The sequence below is a fragment of the Heteronotia binoei genome, chromosome 3 (assembly GCF_032191835.1).
Source record: "Heteronotia binoei isolate CCM8104 ecotype False Entrance Well chromosome 3, APGP_CSIRO_Hbin_v1, whole genome shotgun sequence".
In the NCBI taxonomy this organism is placed as follows: domain Eukaryota; kingdom Metazoa; phylum Chordata; class Lepidosauria; order Squamata; family Gekkonidae; genus Heteronotia; species Heteronotia binoei.
The window spans coordinates 193,637,033-193,664,579 of NC_083225.1; the positions used below are offsets into that span (position 1 = coordinate 193,637,033).

The 27,547-nt window shown below is 51.0% G+C and overlaps 1 protein-coding gene across 1 annotated transcript in view; it reads left to right on the forward strand.

Moving 5' to 3' along the window:
• Positions 1-27,547, forward strand: part of LOC132569033 (disintegrin and metalloproteinase domain-containing protein 9-like) — an 82,975-nt gene that overhangs the window by 36,101 nt on the left and 19,327 nt on the right. The window contains exons 11-17 of the mRNA XM_060235217.1: positions 5,391-5,542; positions 7,850-8,015; positions 10,557-10,646; positions 13,784-13,976; positions 19,030-19,135; positions 20,942-21,125; positions 23,474-23,551. Of these exons, the coding sequence (XP_060091200.1) occupies positions 5,391-5,542; positions 7,850-8,015; positions 10,557-10,646; positions 13,784-13,976; positions 19,030-19,135; positions 20,942-21,125; positions 23,474-23,551 (969 nt within the window). The remainder of the gene's footprint in view (positions 1-5,390; positions 5,543-7,849; positions 8,016-10,556; positions 10,647-13,783; positions 13,977-19,029; positions 19,136-20,941; positions 21,126-23,473; positions 23,552-27,547) is intronic.

Genomic DNA, 27,547 nt, shown 5'->3' on the forward strand with positions numbered 1-27,547 from the left:
TGGCAATATTTGTATGGATCCTACCCGATGCCGTCAGTCTTTCCATAGTTTCCCCCGCATCAGGCTGAGTGGGAGCAATACTCAGAAGCATCCTGCAGATCTAGGACGTCCTACAGACCTCCGAAGCAAGCCCCATCCGCGTCGGTATCCAAACCCCCGGAGGAGGAACCCTCCAAGCAGAGGAAAGGTTCTCCGCACCCTCCGGCTCCGGAACGGGTTACACTACCGGAATCGGTTCCAGACCGACCATTACTACCCTCTGAACATTCAGAATTGCCTGCGGGTTCCCCGAGGTCGGTAGAAGGTTCGATACCGGAGGAGCAAGGAGCGTCATCGTCTCCAGAGGAGCCATCACTTTCGTACAAAGTCACCGAGGAGCAACCTATCTCTCCTTCGGAGGACCTAAAGTCTTATGGGGACCTTATAAAAAGAATGGCTCAGTCCCTATCCCTTCCCACAGTCCAGCCTCAACCCGTCGTCACAGACAATGTCTTTGACATCGTTCAAACGGACACATCCACAGCTATAGCTCTTCCACTAACCACAGTGATGTTGCACACAGCAAAAGCATCATGGGGCAAGCCTGCATCCCCGCCTATTTTGTCACGCAGACTTGATCACATGTATAGGATACAAGAATCCACAGCGGACTTCCTCTTTAATCACCCAAAACCGAACTCGGTAGTGGTAGCATCTTCATCAAAAGCTAGGAAAACGCATGCTGCCCCCCCAGATAAGGAAGGCAAGAAACTGGAAAACTTGGGAAGACGTGTCTACTCGGCGAGCTCACTGGGACTGAAGGTGGCAAACTATTCAGCCTGCATGGGGCGATATCACTACGCTTTATGGGACCAATTGTCAACTATACTACAAGGTCTCCCAGAGCAGAGTAGGAATGCGATCAAGAAGATCCAAAAAGAAGGCATGTTATTGGCCAAACAGCAATTAAATTCAGCCAAGCACTCGGGCGACATAGGAGCAAAAACTCTTACAACGGCTATCACCTTGAGAAGACATTCATGGCTAAGGTCCACTGCACTGCAACCAGATACTCAAGCCTACATTAAGGATTTGCCCTTTGATGGGAACGGCTTATTTAGTGCCAACACGGACTGTTGCAAGAGATGGACAAAAGCATCAGGACCTCCAGGAATCTGGGAGTTCCCATCTCATCCCGATCACAAAACAAACGCCCTTGGCCTAAACCGTGGAACAAGAAGTCGTTCCCTAAACCAACAGGGGAGCAACAGTGGAGGCCTAAGAGCACTACACCCTTCTCTAAGCCTCCTTACAACTCAAAATCCAAATACTCCCCGACCTCAACACAATCGTCTCGCCAAAAAGGAAACAGACAACCCAAGCAGGGACTTTGACTGTCCTTTCCCCTGTTCCCTGTCCCCCCCCCCTCCGGCTTCGGACCATACCCGCCTTTTCCCCTTCTTCCAGGCATGGTCCAGAATAACTACAGACCAGTGGGTCCTATCGGTAATCCAGCGGGGTTATATGATAGAATTCCACCAGGAGCCAACAGTTCCAACATTCGTCTACACCAGCCCTTCTCCCACTCTTCGAGAAGAGGTACATTCGCTCCTTCACAAAAATGCCATAGAACCTGTCCCAACAAACCAAGAGGGACTAGGTTTTTATTCCCGTTATTTTGCAATCCCGAAACGGGACGGAGGCCTGCGTCCAATCATGGACCTCTGAGGTCTAAATCTATTCATCCCACACCACAAATTCAGGATAACCTCCTTGCCAAACATACTCCCTCTGCTAAACCAAGGAGATTGGATGGCCACGCTGGATTTACAGGACGCTTATTTTCATATAAGTATTTACCCATCCCACAGGAAATTTCTCAGATTTGCCATCGGGACTGCGCATTATCAGTATCGGGCCTTAGCGTTCGGCCTCTCCACAGCCCCCCGGGTGTTTACAAAAACAATGGTGGTCATTGCAGCCCATTTGCGGGTACAGAGGATCACACTATTCCCATACATTGACGACTGGCTTCTGGTTGCGGAGTCAAAGTCTCGTCTACTACAGCATATCACCACCACCTTGGCCCTCTTGCAGGAGTTGGGACTGCAAGTAAACAGAAAGAAATCATGTCTTCAACCCTGTCAGAGGGTTCAGTTTATAGGAGCAATCCTAGATACTCGGTCGTGCAAGGCATTCCTACCAGAGAAGCGTGCAGACGATATTATAAGCCTGGTACAGATTTTCCTACAAAACCAGACGGTCACGGCTCTTCAGGTTCAATGCCTGTTGGGCCTAATGGCATCCACCACATCAGTTCTGGTCTTCGCCAGATTCCACATGAGGATCCTTCAGTTATGGTTCCTCAAGCGCTTCAGATGCCATAGATCCTCCCTCATGCAGGTTGTCCATTCCACAGGACGTTCTGGCTACCCTGGATTGGTGGCAGCAGAGGCATCACCTATTAGTGGGGGCTCCCTTCCACAAGCAACACCCGACAATAACGATAACCTCGGATGCATCCCTGTGGGGCTGGGGAGCGCATATGAATGGACTCTGTGTGGCCCAGGTGCCATCTGCGGTATCACATAAACTTTCTAGAGCTACTAGCGATTCATCACGCCATCCTCTCCTTCCAGCCGTTGCTTGCAAACAAAGTTGTGGCAATCCTGACAGACAATACCACGGCGTTGGCCTACATAAACCGGCAAAGGGGTACGGTATCAAGGAAGCTGTGTCTCCTAGCTCTGCACATATGGGAAATTTGCAGAGAAATGAACACGTCTCTAACACATCTTCCTGGCGACCAGAATACACGTGCAGACTTCCTCAGTCGGTGGGGGGGAGCCTCCCTCCACGAGTGGGAGCTCAACTGGGACTTTCGTCAACGCATCTTCTAGAGGTGGGGGACGCTGGAAATAGATGTGTTCGCCACCCGCAACAACAAGAAGTGCAGGCGCTTTTGTTGCTGGGGGGGGGGGAGGAAACCCACTATCGTTGGGAGACGGCCTTCTGTTTCCGTGGAACCAGCGACATGTGTACCTGTTCCCTCCGATTCCACTGATTACCAGACTAGTGCAGAAACTGTACAGGGAACATCCGAGAGGAGTTCTGGTCACCCCTTGGTGGCCCAGACAACACTGGTTCTCCCCCATCCTTCGCCTATCCAAGGGAATCTTCTATCAGTTTCCGATGGTTCTGAATCTTCTGCTATCCCACCAGGGTTTAGTGGTCCACCACGATGTCCCGCTCGTTTTCCCTGAGGGCTCAGCATGTCATCCTAAATAGCAGAAAGGAATCCACTAGGAAGTCCTACGCTTATAAGTGGGCACAGTTCGTACAATTTACGTCGGATACCTCAGGAGACCCGAGGATAGCGGGTCTCCCCTTGATCTTGGACTTTTTACTTACTTTACTCGACAAGGGACTAGCGGTGTCAACCATACGGGTGTATTTAGCCACTATCTCTGCCAACCATGTTCAGATTGAAGGGCATTCGGTCTTCACTCATCCTACTACGAAAAAGTTTCTGCGTGGGTTGATGAGGTTATATCCCTCTATTAGATGCCCGACTCCATCTTGGGATCTTCCTGGGGTTCTGAATGCCCTGATGGGGAGGCCTTTCGAACCCATGGCAACATGTTCCCTCCAATTGCTGGCGTGGAAGACAGCGTTCTTGGTGGCTATCACCTCAGCGCGGAGAGTGGGGGAACTCGCAGCATTGAGGTGTGATGGTCCATATCTCCGTTTCAGTACCGAAGGAGTATGGCTGCATCCGGACATTACTTTCCTGCCCAAGGTGGTCTCATCGTTCCACCTGAACACGGAGATTTGTTTACCGGTTTATTTTCCTAACCCGGCTACTGAGTCCGAGTGGAGGCTCCATGCTCTAGACGTTAAATGGGCGCTTTCCTTTTACCTGCATCGTGTAGGGCCCTCTCAGAGGGACCCTAGGCTTTTTGTCTCATACGCCCCAGCTTCGTTGGGCCGGAGGATCTCGTCTCAAAGACTTTCAAAGTGGATAACGGAGACGATAAAACTTTGTTACCTACTGAACAAGAGACCTCTTCCAGGGCCTATTCGAGCGCATTCTACAAGGGCAATGGCCACCTCTGCAGCTTTCATGAAAGGTGTGCCATTGCAGGACATTTGCAAGGCTGCCACTTGGTCCTCCCCGCATACCTTCATCAGACACTATGCGCTGGACTTCGTTGGCATCAGTATTCATCCGTGGGCCGTGCTGTTCTTCAGTCGCTTCCCTGCTGACGGACTGTGGCACCCTCCTCCAGGTAGGCTGTTAGCTTGCTATTCTCCCATCAGTGTGATGCACAGAGACCACGAAGAAGATAAACAGGTTTCTTACCTGTAACTGATGATCTTCGAGGGGTCATCTGTGCAGTCACACTACCCGCCCTCCTTCCCCACTGCTGCCGGTCCGTTCTAGGGCTCATGCAGCAGTCAGAAGGAACTGGTGGTTTGTCCGCTCCTGTCTCAGTGAGCATGCGCAGTGGGGCTTCTGGGCATGCACACTGGGACGTGGGCACGGAAATCCGCAGCTTTGAAGTTTACCGATCGTGATCGGCGTTGGCGCCTTCTCCCATCAGTGTGACTGCACAGATGACCACTCGAAGATCATCAGTTACAGGTAAGAAACCTGTTTTTCCCCACTCCTTCACATGCAGCTGCTGAAATGGCCTTGGGTCAGCCATAGCTCTCTTATCTGGGAGAACTGGGTTTGATTCCCCCCTCCTCCACTTGCAGCTACTAGCATGGCCTTGGGGCAGCCATAGCTCTCTTATCTGGGAAAACCGGGTTTGATTCCCCACTCCTTCACTTGCAGCTGCTGGAATGGCCTTGGGTCAGCCATAGCTCTGGCAGAGGTTGTCTTCTCAGCCCTACCCACCTCACAGGGTGTCTGTTGTGGGGGGGGGAAGGTAAAGGAGATTGTGAGCCACTCTGAGACTCTTTGGAGTGGAGGGCGGGATATAAATGTAATGTAATGTAATGTAAAATTTTATTTATATCCCGCCCTCCCCCGCCGAAGCAGGCTCAGGGCAGCTAACAGCATTTCAAATAAACAATACAGTATTAAAAACATTAAATTCACATTAAAATTCATATTAAAATCAATCAATAATTAAAACATTCCTAAATCAACACTGGCGGTAACCGTTATTAGTCTGGCGGTAAACATTAATTCAGTTATTGGTGAACGCCTGTTTCCAATATCGTCTTCATCTTCTTCTACAGAAGGGTGTTTTGACCAGCTTTGGTCTTATTTCTCTGTGCGGCAGACCTGTGATACAGACCCTGACTGTCCTCTGGTTCCCTTTTGCCCTGTCTTCTTTAGAACTTGCCCTAAGTCCTCCCCTCAGTCCCTCATTTCCTTTCGTTGCTTGTGTGCCCTGCAGTCAGTGGGCAGCCTGCAATCTGACGCAGACCAGACCGCCCATCAGCTGGGCCATTCCTTCGGCTTCTTCCACGACGACCAGGGCCGACACTGTGACTGCAGTTGTCCCCAGACGCCTGGCTTTTGCATCATGCACGCCGACTATAGCACTGGGTGAGCAGCGCTTGGAACAAACGTTTCTGGTGTTTTTGCTGGGTTCAAGAACTGAAGGGTGAAAGTTGTCCTGTGCATCCCTTACGAGATGCTGTGCCTGTGATTTCTATTTTAGTGGTCCCTCCCCCCAGCTTGAGGAACTTGGAAGCCTTGAAACAGACTTTTCTCTTGAGACTGTTCTGTAGTAGTTTTTTGGGAGATCCTAGAGTACCTAGAATTGTCAAGCACCGATATTTCGCAATCATCAAGCGTTTGTTCTTTAATCAAAGACTTGCTTTATTGAAAAACTCCATCGTTTGCTCCAAGGACGGGTACCTTGGAAGTAATGGCATGCATAGTATTGGATAGTATCTTAGAGGCAAACTTCAAAAGGCAGGGTGACAGATAACTTCAAAAAGAATAACATAAAGATGTAAATTGAGTTGAGAGTTCAAAGGCTACTCACTAGTATCTCATTTATGACGAAGGAATGTTAGCTAATGACAACATCTCCATTTCTCACACATTCTCTGCGAGCTGATAAGGCATGGCTGTGTGAATCTGTGGGAGAGGCATTCTACACCGTTAATACAAGGTTACTCTAAAACATCCTGAGTCCAGATGGATTTATTATATATTCAAAGGGGGGAAAGAGGAAAGGGGGGGGGAGAAGAAAGGAGAAAGGTCAGAGGTGATGCTCTACTTTAACTCTGGCCTGTTCCCTAGGTACATATAAACCAGTACATAGAAATAGAATGCTTGACAAGAATAAGAAGGATACAGACAAACTGAAACTGGGCCAGAGGAGGGCGATTAAGATGGTGAGGGGTCTGGAGACCATGTCCTATGACAGGGGTGGCCAATGGTAGCTCTCCAGATTTTTTTTTGCCTACAACTCCCATCAGCCCCAATGGCTGGGGCTGATGGGAGTGGTAGGCAAAAACATCTGGAGAGCTACCGTTGGCTACCTATGAGGAAAGGATGAAGGAGCTGGGGATGTTTAGCCTGGAGAGGAGGTGGCTGAGAGGTGATAGGATCACCATCTTCGAGTACTTGAAGGGCTGTCATCTAGAGGATGGGGTGGAATTGTTTTATGTGGCCCCAGAAGGTAGGACCAGAACCAGTGGGTTGAAATTAAATCAAAAATTTTTGGCTCAACATTTGGAAGAACTTCCTGACCGTTAGAGTGGTTCCTCAGTGTAACAGGCTTCCTCAGGAAGTGGTGGGCTCTCCTTCCTTGAAGGTTTTTCAACAGAGGCTAGATGGCCATCTGACAGCAATGAGGATCCTGTGAATTTAGGGGGAGGTGTTTGTGGGTTTCCTGCATTGTGCAGGGGGTTGGACTAGATGACCCTGGAGGTCCCTTCTGATTCTGTGATTCTACCTAAAGAGCCCCGTGGTGCGGAGTGGTAAGGTGCAATATTGCAGTCCAATCTCTGCCCATGACGTGAGTTTGAACCCGGAGGAAGCTGGGTTTCAGGTCGCCAGCTCACGGTTGACTCATCCTTCTGAGATTGGTAAAATGAGAACCCAGCTTGCTGTGGGGGAAAGTGTAGATGACTGGGGAAGGCAAGGGCAAACCACCTCGTAAAAAAGCCTGCCGTGAAAACGTCGTGAAAGCAGCGTCACCCCAGAGTCAGAAACGACTGGCGCTTGCACACCTTTACCTTTTTAGAGTCCCTAACTGCGTCAAAGTAGATGAATTTGTTGTTTGGCCTGGCCAACAAGATCCTGATGGGACAACTTACGGGCACGACTTTAGCGACGCATTGGGAATTGTTTGTACGCTGGTATTTTTATCGCCGGTGGATGTTGTAAAAGGAGTGGTGGATTCTGAAAGATCTTTCTCTGTGGTTCTCTCATAGGGGACGTTAAACAGAATTATTGCTGGTGCGTTAAGTCGCTTCCAACCTATGGCGACCCTGTGAATTAATGTCCCCGAAAAAGTCCTGTTGTTAACAGCCTTGCACAGGTCTTGCAAACTGAAGACCGCGGCTTCCTTGATGGAGTCCATGTGATGGCCAGAACAACTCCCTTTGGAGTTCAGTTATGCTCGTCACATCCTCGCTCCTGGCTCCACCCCCGAAAATCTCCTGCCTCCACCCCCAAAGTCCCCAGACATTTCTTGAATTGGACTTGGCAACCCTAGCGTAGCTCCTGAACCTTCCTGAGAGTCCCACCTCCTTGTCCGTTGAATAGTAGGTGCAGCTGCATAGCAATCCCTGGATGAGCTCCACCACCTCTTTTGCTACAAAACGACCCCTGATAAAAACATACGTTAAAAGAAGAAAACAACACCGTACTAAATAACCGCATCCTGTGTTACAGAGTGTGTCGAAGGCTCAGCAACTGCAGCAAGCAAACGTACTACGATTTAGTGAGGAAACCGGGAAAAGAGTGCCTTCTTAACAAGCCTAGCAAAGTATTCGAGACAATGGTGTGCGGGAACGGCATCCTTGACGGTGGCGAAGAGTGTGACTGTGGCCAGGATGAGGTTAGACATTCTGGGGTGTCTGGGTGCGAGCCTGGCAGAGGGGTGGCCGAAAGCTTCCCCTTCTCCCTCTGGCTGTCGGTTATGAAGAAGAAGATGATACTGGATTTATATCCCGCCCTCCACTCTGAATCTCAGAGTCTCGGAGCGGCTCACAATCTCTTTTACCTTCCTCCCCCACAACAGAGACCCTGTGAGGTGGGTGGGGCTGGGGGGGCGCTCCCAGAAGCTGCCCTTTCACGAAAAACTCCTACGAGAGCTCTGGCTGACCCAAGGCCATTCCAGCCGCTGCAAGTGGAGGAGTGGGGAAACAAATCCGGTTCTCCCAGATAAGAGTCCACACACTTAGCCACTCCACCAAACTGGCTCTCAGGTCCACCCTGTGAGGTGGGTAGGGCTGAGGGCTCTCCCAGAAGCTGCCCTTTCACAAACAACTCCTACGAGAGCTCTGGCTGACCCAAGGCCATTCCAGCAGGTGCAAGTGGAGGAGTGGGGAATCAAACCCGGTTCTCCCAGATAAAAGTCCGCACACTTAGCCACTACACCAAACTGGCTCTCACCAAACCTCTCTCTCTATGGAGCTCACCCTGTACAGGACAATGAAAGCAACGATATTTGTACTTAGTGATGGAGCCTCTGCTTGGCACACAGAAGGTCCCAGGTTCAATCCCCGGCATCTCCAGTGAAAAAGAACCAGGTAGAAAGCGATGGGAAAGACCTCGGCTTAAGACTTTGGAGAGCTGCTGCCAGTCTGAGTCGCTGGCCTCATTTTGAGCAGGAGCTCGCATAGGTTTGCCGGTCCCCAGGTAGGTAATTAACAAACAAGGAAATGCTGCACCTAAGCATTGCAAAAAATTATGGTATGTCAGTCAATACATTTATATCGATGCGGACTGGTTCTACAAGAGGATTTTTCCCTTAAGAAATAGAAGCGCTTCACGGTACTACCTGCGACTGGAGATATACATACACAGCAGGACTTGGTGCCTTTCCTTTTTTCAGTCCAAGCATCCAGTTTGGATATCAGTTTATGTTTACGTACTTTGGACTGAATTTAACTAGAAGTGATGATGAAGTGCATTGACATTAAAAATTGTGATGATATAAATGTATTGACTGACATAGCGTAATTTTTTGTAATGCAGCATTTCTTTGTTTGTTAATTATCTGTATGCTGTGGTTTAAGAACATAAGAGAAGCTATCTTGGGTCAGACCAATGGCCCCTCCAGTCCAACACTCTGTGTCACATAAGAACAGAAGAGAAGCCATGTTGGATCAGGCCAATGGCCCATCCAGTCCAACACTCTGTGTCACATAAGAACAGAAGAGAAGCCATGTTGGATCAGGCCAATGGCCCATCCAGTCCAACACTCTGTGTCGCATAAGAACAGAAGAGAAGCCATGTAGGATCAGGTCAGTGGCCCATCCAGTCCAACACTCTGTGTCGCATAAGAACATAAGAGAAGCCATGTTGGATCAGGCCAATGGCCCATCCAGTCCAACACTCTGTGTCACGTAAGAACATAAGAGAAGCCCTGTTGGATCAGGCCAATGGCCCCTCCACTCCAACACTCTGTGTCGCATAAGAACATAAGAGAAGCCATGTTGGATCAGGCCAATGGCCCATCCAGTCAAACACTCTGTGTCGCATAAGAACATAAGAGAAGCCAAGTAGGATCAGGTCAGTGGCCCATCCAGTCCAACACTGTGTCACTTAAGAACATAAGAGAAGCCAAGTTGGATCAGGCCAGTGGCCCATCCAGTCCAACACTGTGTCACGTAAGAACATAAGAGAAGCCCTGTTGGATCAGGCCAATGGCCCCTCCACTCCAACACTCTCTGTCGCATAAGAACATAAGAGAAGCCATGTTGGATCAGGCCAATGGCCCATTCAGTCCAACACTCTGTGTCGCATAAGAACATAAGAGAAGCCCTGTTGGATCAGGCCAATGGCCCATCCAGTCCAACACTGTGTCACATAAGAACATAAGAGAAGCCCTGTTGGATCAGGCCAATGGCCCATCCAGTCCGACACTCTGTGTCACATAAGAACATAAGAGAAGCCCTGTTGGATCAGGCCAATGGCCCATCCAGTCCGACACTCTGTGTCACATAAGAGAAGCCCTGTTGGATCACACCAGTGGCCCATCCAGTCCAACACTGTGTCACATAAGAACATAAGAGAAGCCCTGTTGGATCAGGCCAATGGCCCCTCCAGTCCAACACTCTGTGTCACATAAGAGAAGCCCTGTTGGAGCAGGCCAATGGCCCCTCCAGTCCGACACTCTGTGTCACATAAGAGAAGCCCTGTTGGATCACACCAGTGGCCCATCCAGTCCAACACTCTGTGTCACATAAGAACATAAGAGAAGCCATGTTGGATCAGGCCCACCCACCTCACAGGGTGTCTGTTGGAAGGGGGGAGGTAAAGGAAATTGTAAGCCACTCTGAGTCTCTGATTCAGAGAGAAGGGCGGGGTATAAATCTGCAGTCTTCTTCTCCTCCTCCTCTTCTTCTGGAAATAACGAGACTTCTGCTTGTAGGAATGCAGAATCAATGGCTGCTGCCAAGCGAATTGCAAATTTAGCCCGGACGCAGACTGCCTTAATGGACTCTGCTGTGAGAAATGCAAGGTAAGATATTTATAAATGGCAGCTCTGGCTTCAAGAAATGACCCCTGAAAGAGCAACCGCTGGACTTTGTCACCGGGAAGCCCTGCAGACAGACTCCCAGATATTTCTGGCTGAACTTCAGCCCGGGTGCAAGTTGCCAAATCTCGCCATTTTGGATATGCTTGAAATCCATGCTGTGCTTTGCAATGGTTCTGTGGATTGCTCGCCCAGGAACCTTGCAAGGTAGCATGCTTTTGCTGAGCTCATGTCCGGATGGGAGCCTGAGGCTAAGCGATGGCCGGTTGCAAGGTCTCATTTGTGTCAGATCCGGCCCTCGTAACAAATGAGTTCGACACCCCCGCTCTAAGCTGATCCTGCACTGAGTAGGGGGTTGGGCTAGATGGCCTATATGGCCCCTTCCAACTCTGTGATTCTGTTACTATCTTGACTTCTGAAGGCTTCTATCCTGAACATTTGGTAGGTTTTTAAGGTGGTACTGAACTTGAATGTAGCTATTCAACTGCGGATCGTCATGGCTACCCCCTGGAAAAATCTAGGAAGAAATTCAAAGGAGGGTTTTGGAGACATCCCTCAGTTATGGAGAGAGGGGCAGGGAAGAGCCACTGTGTAGAAAAGAGCATAAGAGAAGCCCTGTTGGATCAGGCCCATGGCCCATCCAGTCCAACGCTCTGTGTCACATAAGAACAAAAGAAGCCCTGCTGGATCAGGCCCATGGCCCATCCAATCCGACACTCTGTGTCACGTAAGAACATGTGAGAAGCCATGTTGGATCAGGCCCATGGCCCACCCAGTGTGACACTCTGTGTCACATAAGAACATAAGAGAAGCACTGTTGGATCAGGCCACTGGCCCATCTAGTCCAACACTCTGTGTCGCATAAGAACATAAGAGAAGCCCTGTTGGATCAGGCCCATGGCCCACCCAGTGTGACACTCTGTGTCACATAAGAACATAAGAGAAGCTCTGTTGGATCAGGCCAATGGCCCATCCAGTGCAACACTCTGTGTCACATAAGAGAAGCCCTGTTGGATCAGGCCAATGGCCCATCCAGTCTGATACTCACACACATATATATACACACCGTGGTTGATAGCCACTCTTGGACCTCTGCTCCATATTTTTATCCAATCCCCTCTTGAAGCTGGCTATGCTTGTAGCTGCCACCACCTCCTGTGGCAGTGAATTCCACATGTTAATCGCCCTTTGGGTGAAGAAGGACTTCCTTTTATCCGTTTTAACCTGACTGCTCAGCAATTTCATCAAATGCCCACGAGTTCTTGTATTGTGAGAAAGGGAGAAAAGGACTTCTGTCTCTAGTTTGGAGTAGTGGTTAAGTGTGCGGACTCTTATCTGGGAGAACCGGGTTTGATTCCCCACTCCTCCACTTGCACCTGCTAGCATGGCCTTGGGTCAGCCAGAGCCCTGGCAGAGGTTGTCCTTGAAAGGGCAGCTGCTGTGAGAGCCCTCTCAGTCCCACCCACCTCACAGGGTGTCTGTTGTGGGGAAGGATGGTAGAGATTGTGAGCTGCTCTGAGACTCTTCGGAGTGGAGGGCGGGATATAAATCCAATATCTTCTTCTTCTACTACTTTCTCCATCTCATGCAGAATCTTGCAAACCTCTCTCATGTCACCCCGCAGTCGACGTTTCTCCAAGCTCAAGAGCCCCAAGTTTTAACCTTTCTTCATAGGGAAGGTGTTCCAGCCCTTTAATCCTTCTAGTTGCCCTTTTCAGCATCAGTCCAGTAGCACCTAAAAAACTGACAAAGTTTGTGGCAGTGGAGGAGCTTTTGTGAGTCACTGCACTTTTCTTTGGGTACAGCTAGAATGTGGGTGCATCAGTCCTTATGTCCTGGAGAGTGGAGTGATTTCAGATGCCAGATGACAATAGATGAATCCGATGAAGACAGAGGTCCTTTGTCTGAGTCGTGGTGGTCCAGGGAGGGAAATCCCTCTACCAACTTTTGTTGGGACACCACTGATATCTGTGTCCAAAGTCAGAAGCTTGGGGGTGCTACTGGAGCCCACATTGGCTATGGAGGCCCAGATAGCCGCCACTGCAAAATCCGCCTTTTTCCACCTTAGGCGGACACGACAGTTGGTCCCCTTCCTGGAGCGCAGCGACTTAGCAACTGTGATCCATGCAATGGTCACCTCAAGACTAGACTTCTGCAATGCCCTCTGCGTGGGGCTGCCCCCGTCTTGGATCCGGAAACTGCAGTTGGTGCAGAACGCGGCAGCCAAGCTGTTATTGGGTCTCTCTATACGGGAGCACATACAGCCAGGGCTGCGGCAACTGCACTGGCTGCCAATAGTATTCCGGATTCACTACAAGGTGCTGGTTATCACCTTTAAAGCCCTATATGACCGAGGACCTGTCTACCTTAGGGACCGTCTCTCCCCACATGTTCCCCAGCGGGTACTTAGATCTGGATCGCAGAATTTACTGTCAATCCCTGGGTCAAGGGAGGCGAGACTGAAAGCTACCAGAGAAAGAGCCTTCTCTGGTGGAACCAACTCCCAGAAGATGTAAGGGCCTCGCGGGACCTTGCCCAGTTCCGCAAGGCCTGCAAAACAACTCTATTTCAACTTGCCTTTAGTTGAACTACAGTATAAGTAGATGCCCAGCATCACTGAACATCGCTGAATGTATGGTACCAACTCTAGCACCAAAAATTGTTTTAATTAATTGAAACTCTTTTAAATGGTTTTAATTGTTTCACTGGAAATTGATTGTCAATTTTAATTGTTTGCTCACTGTTTTAATGCTTGGTGTTTAATTGTTGTCAGCCGCCCTGAGCCTGCTTCGGCGACGACGGCGGGATATAAATGCGAAGAAGAAATAAATTAAATAAATAAATAGCAGGCGTGATTGGATTCAGGGTGAAATGCAGAGGGGTTGTAGGCGTGGAGAAATCTGCATCGGTAATGAGACAGGAAACCGAGATCTTGATTCAGTCCAGGTGGATGCATTGTCATGAGCTGCTGCGTTAGAAGTTGCTTTTAGAAACAAACCGAAAGGGAACCAGCATTGAGCTTTAATTCAGAGAATGTTCAGTTATCCCTTGAGGAGAAATGCTGCCGTTGTGAGTCTGCCTCTTGAGAGCAATCACAGCTGTGGGTTTGTTATTGCCGGCAGTATTTACCAGAGGGATCAACGTGTAGACCGGCTGCTACGGAGTGCGACCTTGCCGAGTACTGCAACGGGGCTACGCCAGATTGCCCACCAGACACCTACAAGCAAGACGGGACACCCTGTGGCCACAGTGCCAGCTGTTACACCGGGCAGTGCTTCAACCTCCAGCATCACTGCACAGTCCTCTTTGGCAACGGTAAGTCTGGTATTCTTCATTAGCCAAAAATACCTGCTTCAGGCAAGGAAGGAAATGCAACATTGGTCCCCAAAGCTGGGAGCAGGCAGAATGGAGCCAGTTTGGTGTAGTGGTTAAGTGTGTGGACTCTTATCTGGGAGAACCGGGTTTGATTCCCCACTCCTCCACTTGCACCTGCTGGAATGGCCTTGGGTCAGCCATAGAGCTCTTCTATGGAAAAACCGACTTTGATTCCCCACTCCTCCACTTGCAGCTGCTGGAATGCCCTTGGGTCACCCAGAGCTCTGTTATTTTGGAAAACGGGGTTTGATTCCCCACTTCTCCACTTGCACCTGCTGGAATGGCCTTGGGTCAGCCAGAGCTCTCTTATCTGGGAGAACCGGGTTTGATTCCCCACTCCTCCACTTGCACCTGCTAGAATGGCCTTGGGTCAGCCACAGCTCTCTTTTCTGGGAGAACCGGGTTTGATTCCCCCCTCCTCCACTTGCACCTGCTGGAATGGCCTTGGGTCAGCCGTAGCTCTCTTATCTGTGAGAACCGGGTTTGACTCCCCACTCCTCCGCTTGCAGCTGCTGGAATGGCCTGGGGTCAGCCATGGCTCTCTTATCTGGGAGAACCTGGTTTGATTCCCCACTCCTCCACTTGCACCTGCTGGAATGGCCTTGGGTCAGCCATAGCAATCTTCTCTGGGAGAACAGACTTTGATTCCCCACTCCTCCACTTGCAGCTGCTGGAATGGCCTTGGGTCAGCCAGAGCTCTCTTATCTGGGAGAACTGGGATTGATTCCCCACTCCTCCACTTTCAGCTGCTGGAATGGCCTTGGGTCAGCCAGAGCTCTCTTATCTGGGAGAACCGAGTTTGATTCCCCACTCCTCCACTTGCACCTGTGGGAATGGTCTTGGGTCAGCCAGAGCTCTCTTATCTGGGAGAACTGGGTTTGATTCCCCACTCGTCCACTTGCACCTGCTGGAATGGCCTTGGGTCAGCCGTAGCTCTCTTATCTAGGAGAACCGGGTTTGATTCCCGACTCCTCCACTTGCAGCTGCTGGAATGGCCTTGGGTCAGCCAGAGCTCTCTTATCTGGGAGAACCGGGTTTGATTCCCCACTCCTCCACTTGCAGCTGCTGGAATGGCCTTGGGTCACCAGAGCTCTCTTATCTGGGAGAACCGGGTTTGATTCTCCACTCCTCTGCTTGCAGCTTCTGGAATGGCCTTGGGTCAGCCATGGCTCTCTTATCTGGGAGAACTTGGTTTGATTCCTCACTCCTTCACTTGCACCTGCTGGAATGGCCTTGGGTCAGCCGTAGCTCTCTTATCTGGGAGAACCGGGTTTGATTCCCCACTCCTCCACTTGCAGCTGCTGGAATGCCCTTGGGTCAGCCATGGCTCTCTTATCTGGGAGAACCGGGTTTGATTCCCCACTCCTCCACTTGCACCTGCTGGAATGGCCTTGGGTCAGCCATAGCAATTTTCTCTGGGAGAACAGACTTTGATTCCCCACTCCTCCACTTGCAGCTGCTGGAATGGCCTTGGGTCAGCCAGAGCTCTCTTATCTGGGAGAACTGGGATTGATTCCCCACTCCTCCACTTTCAACTGCTGGAATGGCCTTGGGTCAGCCAGAGCTCTCTTATCTGGGAGAACCGAGTTTGATTCCCCACTCCTCCACTTGCACCTGTGGGAATGGTCTTGGGTCAGCCAGAGCTCTCTTATCTGGGAGAACTGGGTTTGATTCCCCACTCGTCCACTTGCACCTGCTGGAATGGCCTTGGGTCAGCCGTAGCTCTCTTATCTGGGAGAACCGGGTTTGATTCCCGACTCCTCCACTTGCAGCTGCTGGAATGGCCTTGGGTCAGCCAGAGCTCTCTTATCTGGGAGAACCGGGTTTGATTCCCGACTCCTCCACTTGCAGCTGCTGGAATGGCCTTGGGTCAGCCATGGCTCTCTTATCTGGGAGAACCGGGTTTGATTCCTCACTCCTCCACTTGCACCTGCTGGAATGGCCTTGGGACAGCCAGAGCTCTCTTATCTGGGAGAACCGGGTTTGATTCTCCACTCCTCTGCTTGCAGCTTCTGGAATGGCCTTGGGTCAGCCATGGCTCTCTTATCTGGGAGAACTTGGTTTGATTCCTCACTCCTTCACTTGCACCTGCTGGAATGGCCTTGGGTCAGCCGGAGCTCTCTTATCTGGGAGAACTGGGTTTGATTCCCCACTCCTCCACTTGCAGCTGCAGGAATGGCCTTGGGTCAGCCATGGCTCTCTTATCTGGGAGAACCGGGTTTGATTCCCCACTCCTCCACTTGCAGCTGCTGGAATGGCCTTGGGTCAGCCAGAGCTCTCTTATCTGGGAGAACCGGGTTTGATTCCCGACTCCTCCACTTGCAGCTGCTGGAATGGCCTTGGGTCAGCCAGAGCTCTCTTATCTGGGAGAACCGGGTTTGATTTCCCACTCCTCCACTTGCAGCTGCTGGAATGGCCTTGGGTCAGCCAGAGCTCTCTTATCTGGGAGAACCGGGTTTGATTCTCCACTCCTCTGCTTGCAGCTTCTGGAATGGCCTTGGGTCAGCCATGGCTCTCTTATCTGGGAGAACTTGGTTTGATTCCTCACTCCTTCACTTGCACCTGCTGGAATGGCCTTGGGTCAGCCGGAGCTCTCTTATCTGGGAGAACTGGGTTTGATTCCCCACTCCTCCACTTGCAGCTGCAGGAATGGCCTTGGGTCAGCCATGGCTCTCTTATCTGGGAGAACCGGGTTTGATTCCCCACTCCTCCACTTGCAGCTGCTGGAATGGCCTTGGGTCAGCCAGAGCTCTCTTATCTGGGAGAACCGGGTTTGATTCCCGACTCCTCCACTTGCAGCTGCTGGAATGGCCTTGGGTCAGCCAGAGCTCTCTTATCTGGGAGAACCGGGTTTGATTTCCCACTCCTCCACTTGCAGCTGCTGGAATGGCCTTGGGTCAGCCAGAGCTCTCTTATCTGGGAGAACCGGGTTTGATTCTCCACTCCTCTGCTTGCAGCTTCTGGAATGGCCTTGGGTCAGCCATGGCTCTCTTATCTGGGAGAACTTGGTTTGATTCCTCACTCCTTCACTTGCACCTGCTGGAATGGCCTTGGGTCAGCCGTAGCTCTCTTATCTGGGAGAACCGGGTTTGATTCCCCACTCCTCCACTTGCAGCTGCTGGAATGGCCTTGGGTCAGCCATGGCTCTCTTATCTGGGAGAACCGGGTTTGATTCCCCACTCCTCCACTTGCAGCTGCTGGAATGGCCTTGGGTCAGCCAGAGCTCTCTTATCTGGGAGAACCGGGTTTGATTCCCCATTCCTCCACTTGCACCTGCTGGATGACCTTGGGTCAGCCATAGCTGTTGCAGGAGTTGTCCTTGAAGGGGCAGCTTCTGTGAGAGTTCTCTCAGCTCCATCCACCTCACAGGGCATCTATTGTGGAGGAGGAAAATAAAGGAGATTGTGAGCCGCTCCGAAATTCAAAGTGGGCTGGATATAAATCCAATATCATCTTTTTTTTCTTTAAAAGGGGTTTAGACAAATTGGGGGGGTGGGGGCAAGAGAAGAGGTGGTTTTTATACCCAGCTTTTCTCTACTTGAAGGAGTCTCAAAGTGGATTAGAATTGCCTTCCCATCCTCTCCCCACCACAGGCACCCTGTGAGGTAGGTGGGGCTGAGAGTGCTTTCAAGAGAACAGCTACCCGAGGTCACCCCTTCTCCAGATTAGAATCTGCCGCTCTTAACTACTACACCAAACTGGAGGAGGGGTCATCAGTGGCTATTAGTCATGGTGACTAAGGAGCACCTCCACGTCCAGAGGCACTAAACCTCTGAATCACAGAGCCAGGAGGCAACACCAGGGAAAGGCTTTAGCCTTTGAGCCATGTTGTTGACCCTCCAGAGGAACCGGTTGGCCACTGTGAGACAGGATGTTGGACTGGATGGACCCTCCCTGGTCTGATCCAGCAGGGCTCTTCTGAGGTTCTTATGAAGGCCTCGATCTCTCTGCTCTGTTGCTGGCCCTCCAGAGGAACTGGTTGGCCACTGTGTGAGACAGGAGGCTGGTCTGGATGGACCCTCCCTGGTCTGATCCAGCAGGGCTCTTCTGAGGTTCTTATGAAGGCCTCGATCTCTCTGCTCTGTTGCTGGCCCTCCAGAGGAACTGGTTGGCCACTGTGTGAGACAGGAGGCTGGACTGGATGGACCCTCCCTGGTCTGATCCAGCAGGGCTCTTCTGAGGTTCTTATGAAGGCCTCGATCTCTCTGCCCTGTTGTTGGCCCTCCAGAGGAACTGGTTGGCCACTGTGTGAGACAGGAGGCTGGACTGGATGGACCCTCACTGGTCTGATCCAGCAGGGCTCTTCTGATGTTCTTCTCAGGGGAAGGCTTCGGCCTCTCTGCCCTGTTGTTGGCCCTCCAGAGGAACTGGTTGGCCTCTGTGTGAGACAGGAGGCTGGACTGGATGGACCCTTCTTGGTTTGATCCAGCAGGTTTCTTCTGATGTTCTTATGAAGGCCTTGATCTCTCTGCCCTGTTGTGAGATGGGAGGCTGGACTGGATGGTCCCTCCCTGGTCTGATCCAGTAGGTTTATTCTGATGTTCTTATGAAGGCCTCGATCTCTTTGCCCTGTTGTGAGACAGGAGGCTGGACTGGATGGACCCTCACTGGTCTGATCCAACAGGGCTCTTCTGATGTTCTTCTCAGGGGAAGGCCTCAGCCTCTGTGCCCTGTTGTTGGCCTTCCAGAGGAACCGGTTGGCCACTGTGTGAGACAGGAGGCTGGACTGAATGGACCCTCACTGGTCTGATCCAGCAGGGCTCTTCTGATGTTCTTCTCAGGGGAAGGCCTCAGCCTCTCTGCCCTATTGTTGGCCCTCCAGAGGAACCTGTTGGCCACTGAGACAGAAGTCTTGGCTGGATGGACCCTCACTGGTCTGATCCAGCAGGGCTCTTGTTTTGTTCTTACGTCTTTTATTTCACAGGGCCAAATGAATTTATCATATGCCTTCATGTTATTCTTCCTTGTTCTTTTACTTCTTCCTCCTCTGAAGACGCAAAGCTGGCCCCACTGAGCTGTTTTGAGGAAGTCAACACACGTGGTGACCGGTCTGGCAACTGTGGTGAAGAGGGATCGAAGTTCAAGAAATGTCAAAAACAGTAGGTTGCGCCTTTGCATAGGAGTCTGGTATTTTTGAAAAATGTATTAAAAGCCTTTATTAGCTGTCTTTCTTCCAAAATAGCTAAATGATTTCCAAAAATAGATAAAACACGGAAGGGATCCAGAGGAGGGCAACAAAGATGGTGAGGGGTCTGGCGACCAAGTCCTATAAGGAAAGGCTGAAGAAGCTGGGCCTGTTTAGCCTGGAGAGGAGGCGGCTGAGAGGTGATAGGATCACCATCTTCAAGTACTTGAAGGGCTGTCCTAAAGAAGATGGTGTGGAATTGTTTTCTGTGGCCCCAGGAGGTAGGACCAGAACCAATGGGTTGAAATTAAATCAGAAGAGTTTCCTGCTCAACATTAGGAAGAACTTCCTGACCTTTGGAGTGATTCCTCAGTGGAACAGGCTTCTTCCTTGGGAGGTGATGGGCTCTCCTTCCTTGGAGGTTTTTAAGCAGAGGCTAGATGGCCATCTGACAGCAATGAAGATCCTGTGAATTTAGGGAGAGGTGTTTGTGAGTTTCCTGCATTGTGCAGGGGGTTGGACTAGATGACCCTGGGGGGTTCCTTCCAACTCTATGATTCTATTTAACAAAGGGCTAATTTCTTCTGGGTTTGTGTGACCCCTTTTTGAACACCTGGATGGGCATTTTCCGAATCAGACCCTTGGACTGGCAGCAGATCTTCTGGATCTCAGGCAGAGGTCTTCCTCATCCTTTACTGCCTGCGCCTTTTAACTGTAGGCGTTGTGGATTGAACCTGGGACCTTCTGTATGGCAAGCAGATGCTCTGCCAGTGAGCCACCACCCCTCCCCAACATGCAACAGTCTGCAGGACTGTTTGCCCATAGTAAGAACACAAGAGAAGCCATGTTGGATCAGACCAGTGGCCCATCCAGTCCCACACTCTGTATTACACAGTGGCCAAAAACCCCAGGTGCCATCAGAAGATCCATCACTGGGGCTAGGACACTAGAAGCCCTCCCACTGTGGCCCCTCCCCAGCACCAAGAATACCGAGCATCCCTGCCACAGACAGAGAGTTCCATCGCTACGCTGTGGCTAAGAGCCACTGATGGACCTCTGCTCCAGATAAGAACATAAGAGAAGCATTGTTGGATCAGGCCAATGGCCCATCCAGTCCCACACTCTGTGTCACGTAAGAACATAAGAGAAGCCATGTTGGATCAGGCCAGTGGCCCCTCCAGTCCAACACTCTGTGTCACATTAGAACATAAGAGAAGCCATGTTGGATCACGCCAATGGCCCATCCAGTCCCACACTCTGTGTCACATTAGAACATAAGAGAAACCATGTTGGATCAGGCCAATGGCCCATCAAGTCCAACACTCTGTGTCACATTAGAACATAAGAGAAGCCATGTTGGATCAGGCCAGTGGCCCATCCAGTCCAACACTCTGTGTCACATAAGAACATAAGAGAAGCCATGTTGGATCAGGCCAGTGGCCCATCCACTCTGTGTCACATGGTGGCCAAAAAAACCAGGTGGCATCAGGAGGTCCACCAGTGGCATGGACACTAGAAGCCCTCCCACTGTGCCCCCCCCAAGCACAAGAATAAAGAGCATCACTGCTCCAGACAGAGAGTTCCAACAATACACTGTGGCTAAGAGCCCCTGATGGACCTCTGCTCCAGATGTTTATCCAGGTAGTGAGATTAGGAAGCCCATTGGACGTTGGCTGCGATGGAGGCCTTGGGGAAGAGCATCCCAGGAAGGGGCCTCCAGGAGCTCTTACCCCGAATGAGGAAGGAACTGTCGGCTTGCCACTTCTTGATTTCCTTCCAGAGATGTCCTGTGCGGAAGGCTCCAGTGCACTGACATTGGCAGAATCCCGAAGCTTCCCACTGGACAAGGAGTGCTGCAGACCCCCGCGGGGAAAATCCTGTGTTGGGGGACGGAGTTTCACCTCAACCTGGATGGCTACGATCTCGGAGCTGTGAGAGATGGGACGTCCTGCGGCAACGGCAAGGTAACTGCTGATAAATGTAAAGTTCTGCATTTAGGGAAGAAAAATGCAATGCATGGTTATAGGATGGGGGAGACTTGTCTTAGCAGTAGTCTGTGCGAAAAGGATCTAGGGGTCTTAGTGGATCATACGCTGAACATGAGTCAACAGTGTGATGCAGTGGCTAAAAAGGCAAATGCAATTTTGGGTTGTATCAACAGAAGTCTAGTGTCCAGATCACGCGATGTGATGGTATCACTTTACTCTGCTCTGGTAAGACCTCACCTGGAGTCTTGCGTTCAGTTTTGGGCATTTTAAGAAGGATCTAGACAAGCTGGAAGGGGTCCAGAGGAGGCCATTTGATTCCCCACTCCTCCACTTCTAGCTGCTGAAATGGCCTTGTGTCAGCCAGAGCTCTCTTATCTGGGAGAACCGGGTTTGATTCCCCACTCCTCCACTTGCAGCTGCTGGAATGGCCTTGGGTCAGCCATAGCTCTCTTATCTGGGAGAACCGGGTTTGATTCCGCACTCCTCCACTTGCAGCTACTGGAATGGCGTTGGGTCAGCCATACCTCTCTTATCTGGGAGAACCGGGTTTGATTCCGCACTCCTCCACTTGCACCTGTTGGAATGACCTTGGGTCAGCCATAGCTCTCTTATCTGGGAGAACCGGGTTTGATTCCCCACTCCTCCCCTTGCAGCTGCTGGAATGGCCTTGGGTCAGCCATAGCTCTCGCAGGAGTTGTTCTTGAAAGGGCAGCTTCTGTCAGAGCTCTCTCAGCCCCACCCAGGGTGTCTGTTGTGGGGTGGGAAGATATAGGAGATTGTAAGCCGCTCTGAGTCTCTGATTCAGTGAGAAGGGCGGGGTATAAATCTGCAGGCCAACTAGGCAGTACGAGAACCAGTTTGGTGTAGTGGTTAAGTGTGCGGACTCTTATCTGGGAGAACCAGGTTTGGTTCTCCACTCCTCCACTTGCAGCTGCTGGAATGGCCTTGGGTCAGCCAGAGCTCTCGTAGGAGTTGTTCTTGAAAGGGCAGCTTCTATCAGAGCTCTCTCAGCCCCACACACCTCACAGGGTGTCTGTTGAGGGGGAAGAAGATAAGGTAGATTGTAATCTGCTCTGAGACTCTGATTCAGAGAGAAGAAGACTGCAGATTTATACCTCGCCCTTCTCTCTGAATCAGAGTCTCAGAGCAGATTACAATCTCATTTATCTTCTTCCCCCACAACAGGCACCCTGTGAGGTGGGTGGGGCTGAGAGAGCTCTCTCACAGAGGCTGCTCTTTCAAGGACAGCTCTCGCAAGCACTATGGCTGACCCAAGGCCATTCCAGCAGCTGCAAGTGTAGGAGTGGGGAATCAAACCCGGTTCTCCCAGATAAGAGAGCTATGGCTAACCCAAGGCCATTCCAGCAGGTGCAAGTGGAGGAGTGGGGAATCAAACCCGGTTCTCCCAGATAAGAGAGCTCTGGCTGACCCAAGGCCATTCCAGCAGCTGCAAGTGGAGGAGTGGGGAATCAAACTCAGTTCTCCCAGATAAGAGAGCTCTGGCTGACCCAAGGCCATTCCAGCAGCTGCAAGTGGAGGAGTGGGGAATCAAACCCGGTTCTCCCAGATAAGAGAGCTCTGGCTGACCCAAAGCCATTCCTGCAGGTGTAAGTGGAGGAGTGGGGGAATCAAACCCGGTTCTCCCAGATAAGAGAGCTCTGGCTGACCCAAGGCCATTCCAGCAGCTGCAAGTGGAGGAGTGGGGAATCAAACCCGGTTCTCCCGGATAAGAGAGCTCTGGCTGACCCAAGGCCATTCCAGCAGCTGCAAGTGGAGGAGTGGGGAATCAAACCCGGTTCTCCCAGATAAGAGAGCTCTGGCTGACCCAAGGCCATTCCAGCAGCTGCAAGTGGAGGAGTGGGGAATCAAACTCAGTTCTCCCAGATAAGAGAGCTCTGGCTGACCCAAGGCCATTCCAGCAGCTGCAAGTGGAGGAGTGGGGAATCAAACCCGGTTCTCCCAGATAAGAGAGCTCTGGCTGACCCAAAGCCATTCCTGCAGGTGCAAGTGGAGGAGTGGGGGAATCAAACCCGGTTCTCCCAGATAAGAGAGCTCTGGCTGACCCAAGGCCATTCCAGCAGCTGCAAGTGGAGGAGTGGGGAATCAAACCCGGTTCCCCCAGATAAGAGTCCACACACTTAACCACTACACCAAACCACCAAAGGGCGGGTTATAAATCTACGGTCGTCGTCTTCTTCAACGATGCTATCCTTAATGTACGGAGTGTCTGATTCAGTACAAGGCAGCTTCATTTAGAAAGGAGAATTCAGGCTCTCCGGGGGTTGGTGGGCTATTTCAGTAACACTTCATACATCATTTCCTAGATATGCATGAACCGATCGTGTGTCAGTCTGGAGGTCCTGAACTACGACTGTGATTTGAACAGATGTAACAACCGAGGGGTGAGTAGCCAAGAGATTCCCCTCCCTTGAGACCTGGGCGGGCGAATGTGGGATTTAGGGAAAGGTGCCAGTGAAAACCAAGCCCCGCTCTCTGTAGCCCCACCTGCAGAGCTGAGGAGGGTGTGTGGTTGCCACCTCTGGGTTGGGAAATGCCCGGAGATTGCATTTTATAGCACATCCCCTCATGTAGGTTTACAATGAGAACAGCTCACCATAAGTACAATATGGTGGGTTCAGGCCTCAGATTCAGTGGGAGCTCACAGGAGCACAGCTCCTGAATCTTTCAGAGAGTTCCACCTCCTTTTCCATTGAATAGTAGGTGCAGCTGCATCACAACCCCTGGATGAGCTCCACCACCTATTCTTCTACAAAATGACCCCTGGTTGGGTTCAATGCAAGGAAGAGATGCTGTTGCATAGCTCTTTTATTTACAGCATGGTAATGGCTGAACCTCCTTGGGAAGACAGCTATGGCGAACCTGGGCAGTATAATAAAAAGCAGAGACATCACCCTGCCAACAAAAGTCCTTATAGTCAAAGCGATGGTATTCGCAGTAGCAATGTACGGCTGTGAGAGCTGGACCATAAGGAAGGCCGAGAGAAGAAGAAGAGATGCTTTTGAGCTGTGGTGCTGGAGAAGACTCTTGAGAGTCCCTTGGATTGCAAGAAGATCCAATCAGTCAGTCCTAAGGGATATCAACCCAGACTGTTCCCTGGAAGGTCAGATGCTGAAGCTGAAGCTCAAATACTTTGGCCACCCAATGAGAAGGGAGCCCTCACTGGAGAAGACTCGAGAGTCCCTTGGACTGCAAGAAGATCCAGTCAGTCAGTCCTAAGGGAAATCAACCCATACTGTTCCCTGGAAGGTTAGATGTTGAAGATGAATCTTAAATACTTTGGCCACCCAATGAGAAGGCAGCACTCCCTGGAGAAGACCCGGATGCTGGGAAAGATAGAAGGCAAAAGAAGAAGAAGACGGCAAAAGAGGAGATTTATTTATTTATTTATTTGAGATTTATAGCCCGCCCTTCCCACGAATGGCTGGACAGCGTTACTGATGTAACTAACATGAATTTGAACAGACTTCTTAGGATGGCGGAAGACAGGAGGGCCTGGCGTGACTTGGTCCAGGGGGTCCCAAAGAGTCAGACTCGACTGTGCGATTGAACAACAACAAAAACAACGGCTGAACTCTAAGACTGAAGAACTGGGCCAACGGGGCCAACCAGGCCTCAGATTCAGTGGCAGCTCACAGGAGCGCAGCTCCTGAACCTTTCTGAGAGTTCCACCTCCTCCTTCTGAGAATTCCACCTCCTTGTCCATTGAATACCTGGTCCAGCTGCATCACAATCCCTGGATGAGCTCCACCAATTGTTTTTTTACAAAATGACCCCTGGGACCAACTTCCCGTGCAAGGACGCCATTGGATTATTCAAACCAGCAGGGGGCCTGTGATTGGAGCAGGGCAGCAGAGATACGGATCCTCCTACCCATTGTTCCCGAGTCCCCCCAAGCTCAGTCCATAAGGCTGCACTGTGCCCCCCGCAAGCACCAGAGTACAGAGCATCACTTGCCCCAGACAGAGAGTTCCAATGATAAGCTGTGGCTAAGAGCCACCGATGTACCTCTGCTCCATATTTTTATCCATTCCCCTCTTGAGAGCAGGGTTAAGAACATAAGAGAAGCCCTGTTGGATCAGGCCAGTGGCCCCTCCAGTCCAACACTCTGTGTCACATAAGAACATAAGAGAAGCCCTGTTGGATCAGGCCAGTGGCCCCTCGAGTCCAACACTCTGTGTCACATAAGAACATAAGAGAAGCCATGTTGGATCAGGCCAAGGGCCCATCCAGATCAACACTCTGTGTCACATAAGAACATAAGAGAAGCCCTGTTGGATCAGGCCAGTGGCCCCTCGAGTCCAACACTCTGTGTCACATAAGAACATAAGAGAAGCCCTGTTGGATCAGGCCAGTGGCCCCTCGAGTCCAACACTCTGTGTCACATAAGAACATAAGAGAAGCCATGCTGGATCAGGCCAATGGCCCCTCCAGTCCAACACTCTGTGTCACATAAGAACATAAGAGAAGCCCTGTTGGATCAGGCCAGTAGCCCATCCAGTCCAACACTCTGTGTCACAGAAGAACATAAGAGAAGCCCTGTTGGATCAGGCCAGTAGCCCATCCAGTCCAACACTCTGTGTCACAGAAGAACATAAGAGAAGCCCTGTTGGATCAGGCCAGTAGCCCATCCAGTCCAACACTCTGTGTCACATAAGAACATAAGAGAAGCCCTGTTGGATCAGGCCAGTAGCCCATCCAGTCCAACACTCTGTGTCACAGAAGAACATAAGAGAAGCCCTGTTGGATCAGGCCAGTAGCCCATCCAGTCCAACACTCTGTGTCACAGAAGAACATAAGAGAAGCCCTGTTGGATCAGGCCAGTAGCCCATCCAGTCCAACACTCTGTGTCACAGAAGAACATAAGAGAAGCCCTGTTGGATCAGGCCAGTGGCCCCTCCAGTCCAACACTCTGTGTCACATAAGAACATAAGAGAAGCCCTGTTGGATCAGGCCAAGGGCCCCTCCAGTCCAACACTCTGTGTCACATAAGAACATAAGAAAAGCCATGTTGGATCAGACCAGTAGCCCCTCCAGCCCAACACTCTGTGTCACATAAGAACACAAGAGAAGCCTGTTGGATCAGGCCAATGGCCCATCCAGTCCAACACTCTGTGTCACACAGTGGCAAAAAAACCCTAAGTGCCATCAAGAAGTCCATCAGTGGGGCTAGAAGCCCTACCACTTTGCCTCCCCCCTCCCAAGCACCAGAATATAGAGCATCACTGCCCCAGAGAGTTCCAATAATATACTGTGGCTAATAGCTACTGATGGACTTCTGCTCCATCTTTTTATCCAGTCCCCTCTTGAAGCTGGCTATGCTTGAAACTGCCACCACTTCCTGTGACAGTGAGTTCCACACGTAAATTCTGGTGCTCTGGGATCATCCTTCCTGAGCTAAGACAAAAATCTGAGAGCTGGAGGCTAACAATCTGTGAGCCGGCTCACGCTCTATCCACTTAGAGGGAACACTGACTGCAGCTCATCTGCAACCGACAGAGATCAATTTACCTGGGGAAATGGCCGCTTTGGAAGGTGGACTCTATGGCATTGTCCCCCACTGAAGCTTCTCCCTTCCTCAAGCCCTGCCCTCCTCAGGCTCCACCCCCCAAATCTCCAGGCATTTCCCAATCCAGAGCTGGCAACCCTTCCCTGGAGGGCAGGCATCTTGCTGACAAAACTGGCAATGGAAGTATAGAGCCAAGTCTCTGCTCTGGTAAGACCTCACTTGGAGATCTTCAGCACGAGATTTTAAGAAGGAGACAGACAAGCTGGAACGGGGTCCAGAGGGGACGGACGGTGGCTCATTGGTAGAGCATCTGCTTCGGAAGCAGAAGGTCCCAGGTTCAATCCCCGGCATCTCCAACGCAAAAGGGTCCAGGCAAGTAGGCGTGAAAAACCTCTGCTTGAGACCCTGGAGAGCCATGAATGGGGCTGTGGCTCAGTGGCAGAGCATCTGCTTGGGAAGCAGAAGGTCCCAGGTTCCATCCCCGGCATCTCCAACTCAAAAGGGTCCAGGCAAATAGTGTGAAAAACCTCAGCTTGAGACCCTGGAGAGCCATTAATGGGGCTGTGGCTCAGTGGCAGAGCATCTGCTTGGTAAGCAGAAGGTCCCAGGTTCCATCCCCGGCATCTCCAACTCAAAAGGGTCCAGGCAAATAGGCGTGAAAAACCTCAGCTTGAGACCCTGGAGAGCCATTAATGGGGCTGTGGCTCAGTGGTAGAGCATCTGCTTGGGAAGCAGAAGGTCCCAGGTTCAATCCTCGGCATCTCCAACTAAAAAGGGTCCAGGCAAATAGGCATGAAAAACCTCAGCTGGAGACCCTGGAGAGTCGTTGCCAGTCTTGAGTACACAATACTGAATTTGATGGACCGAGGGT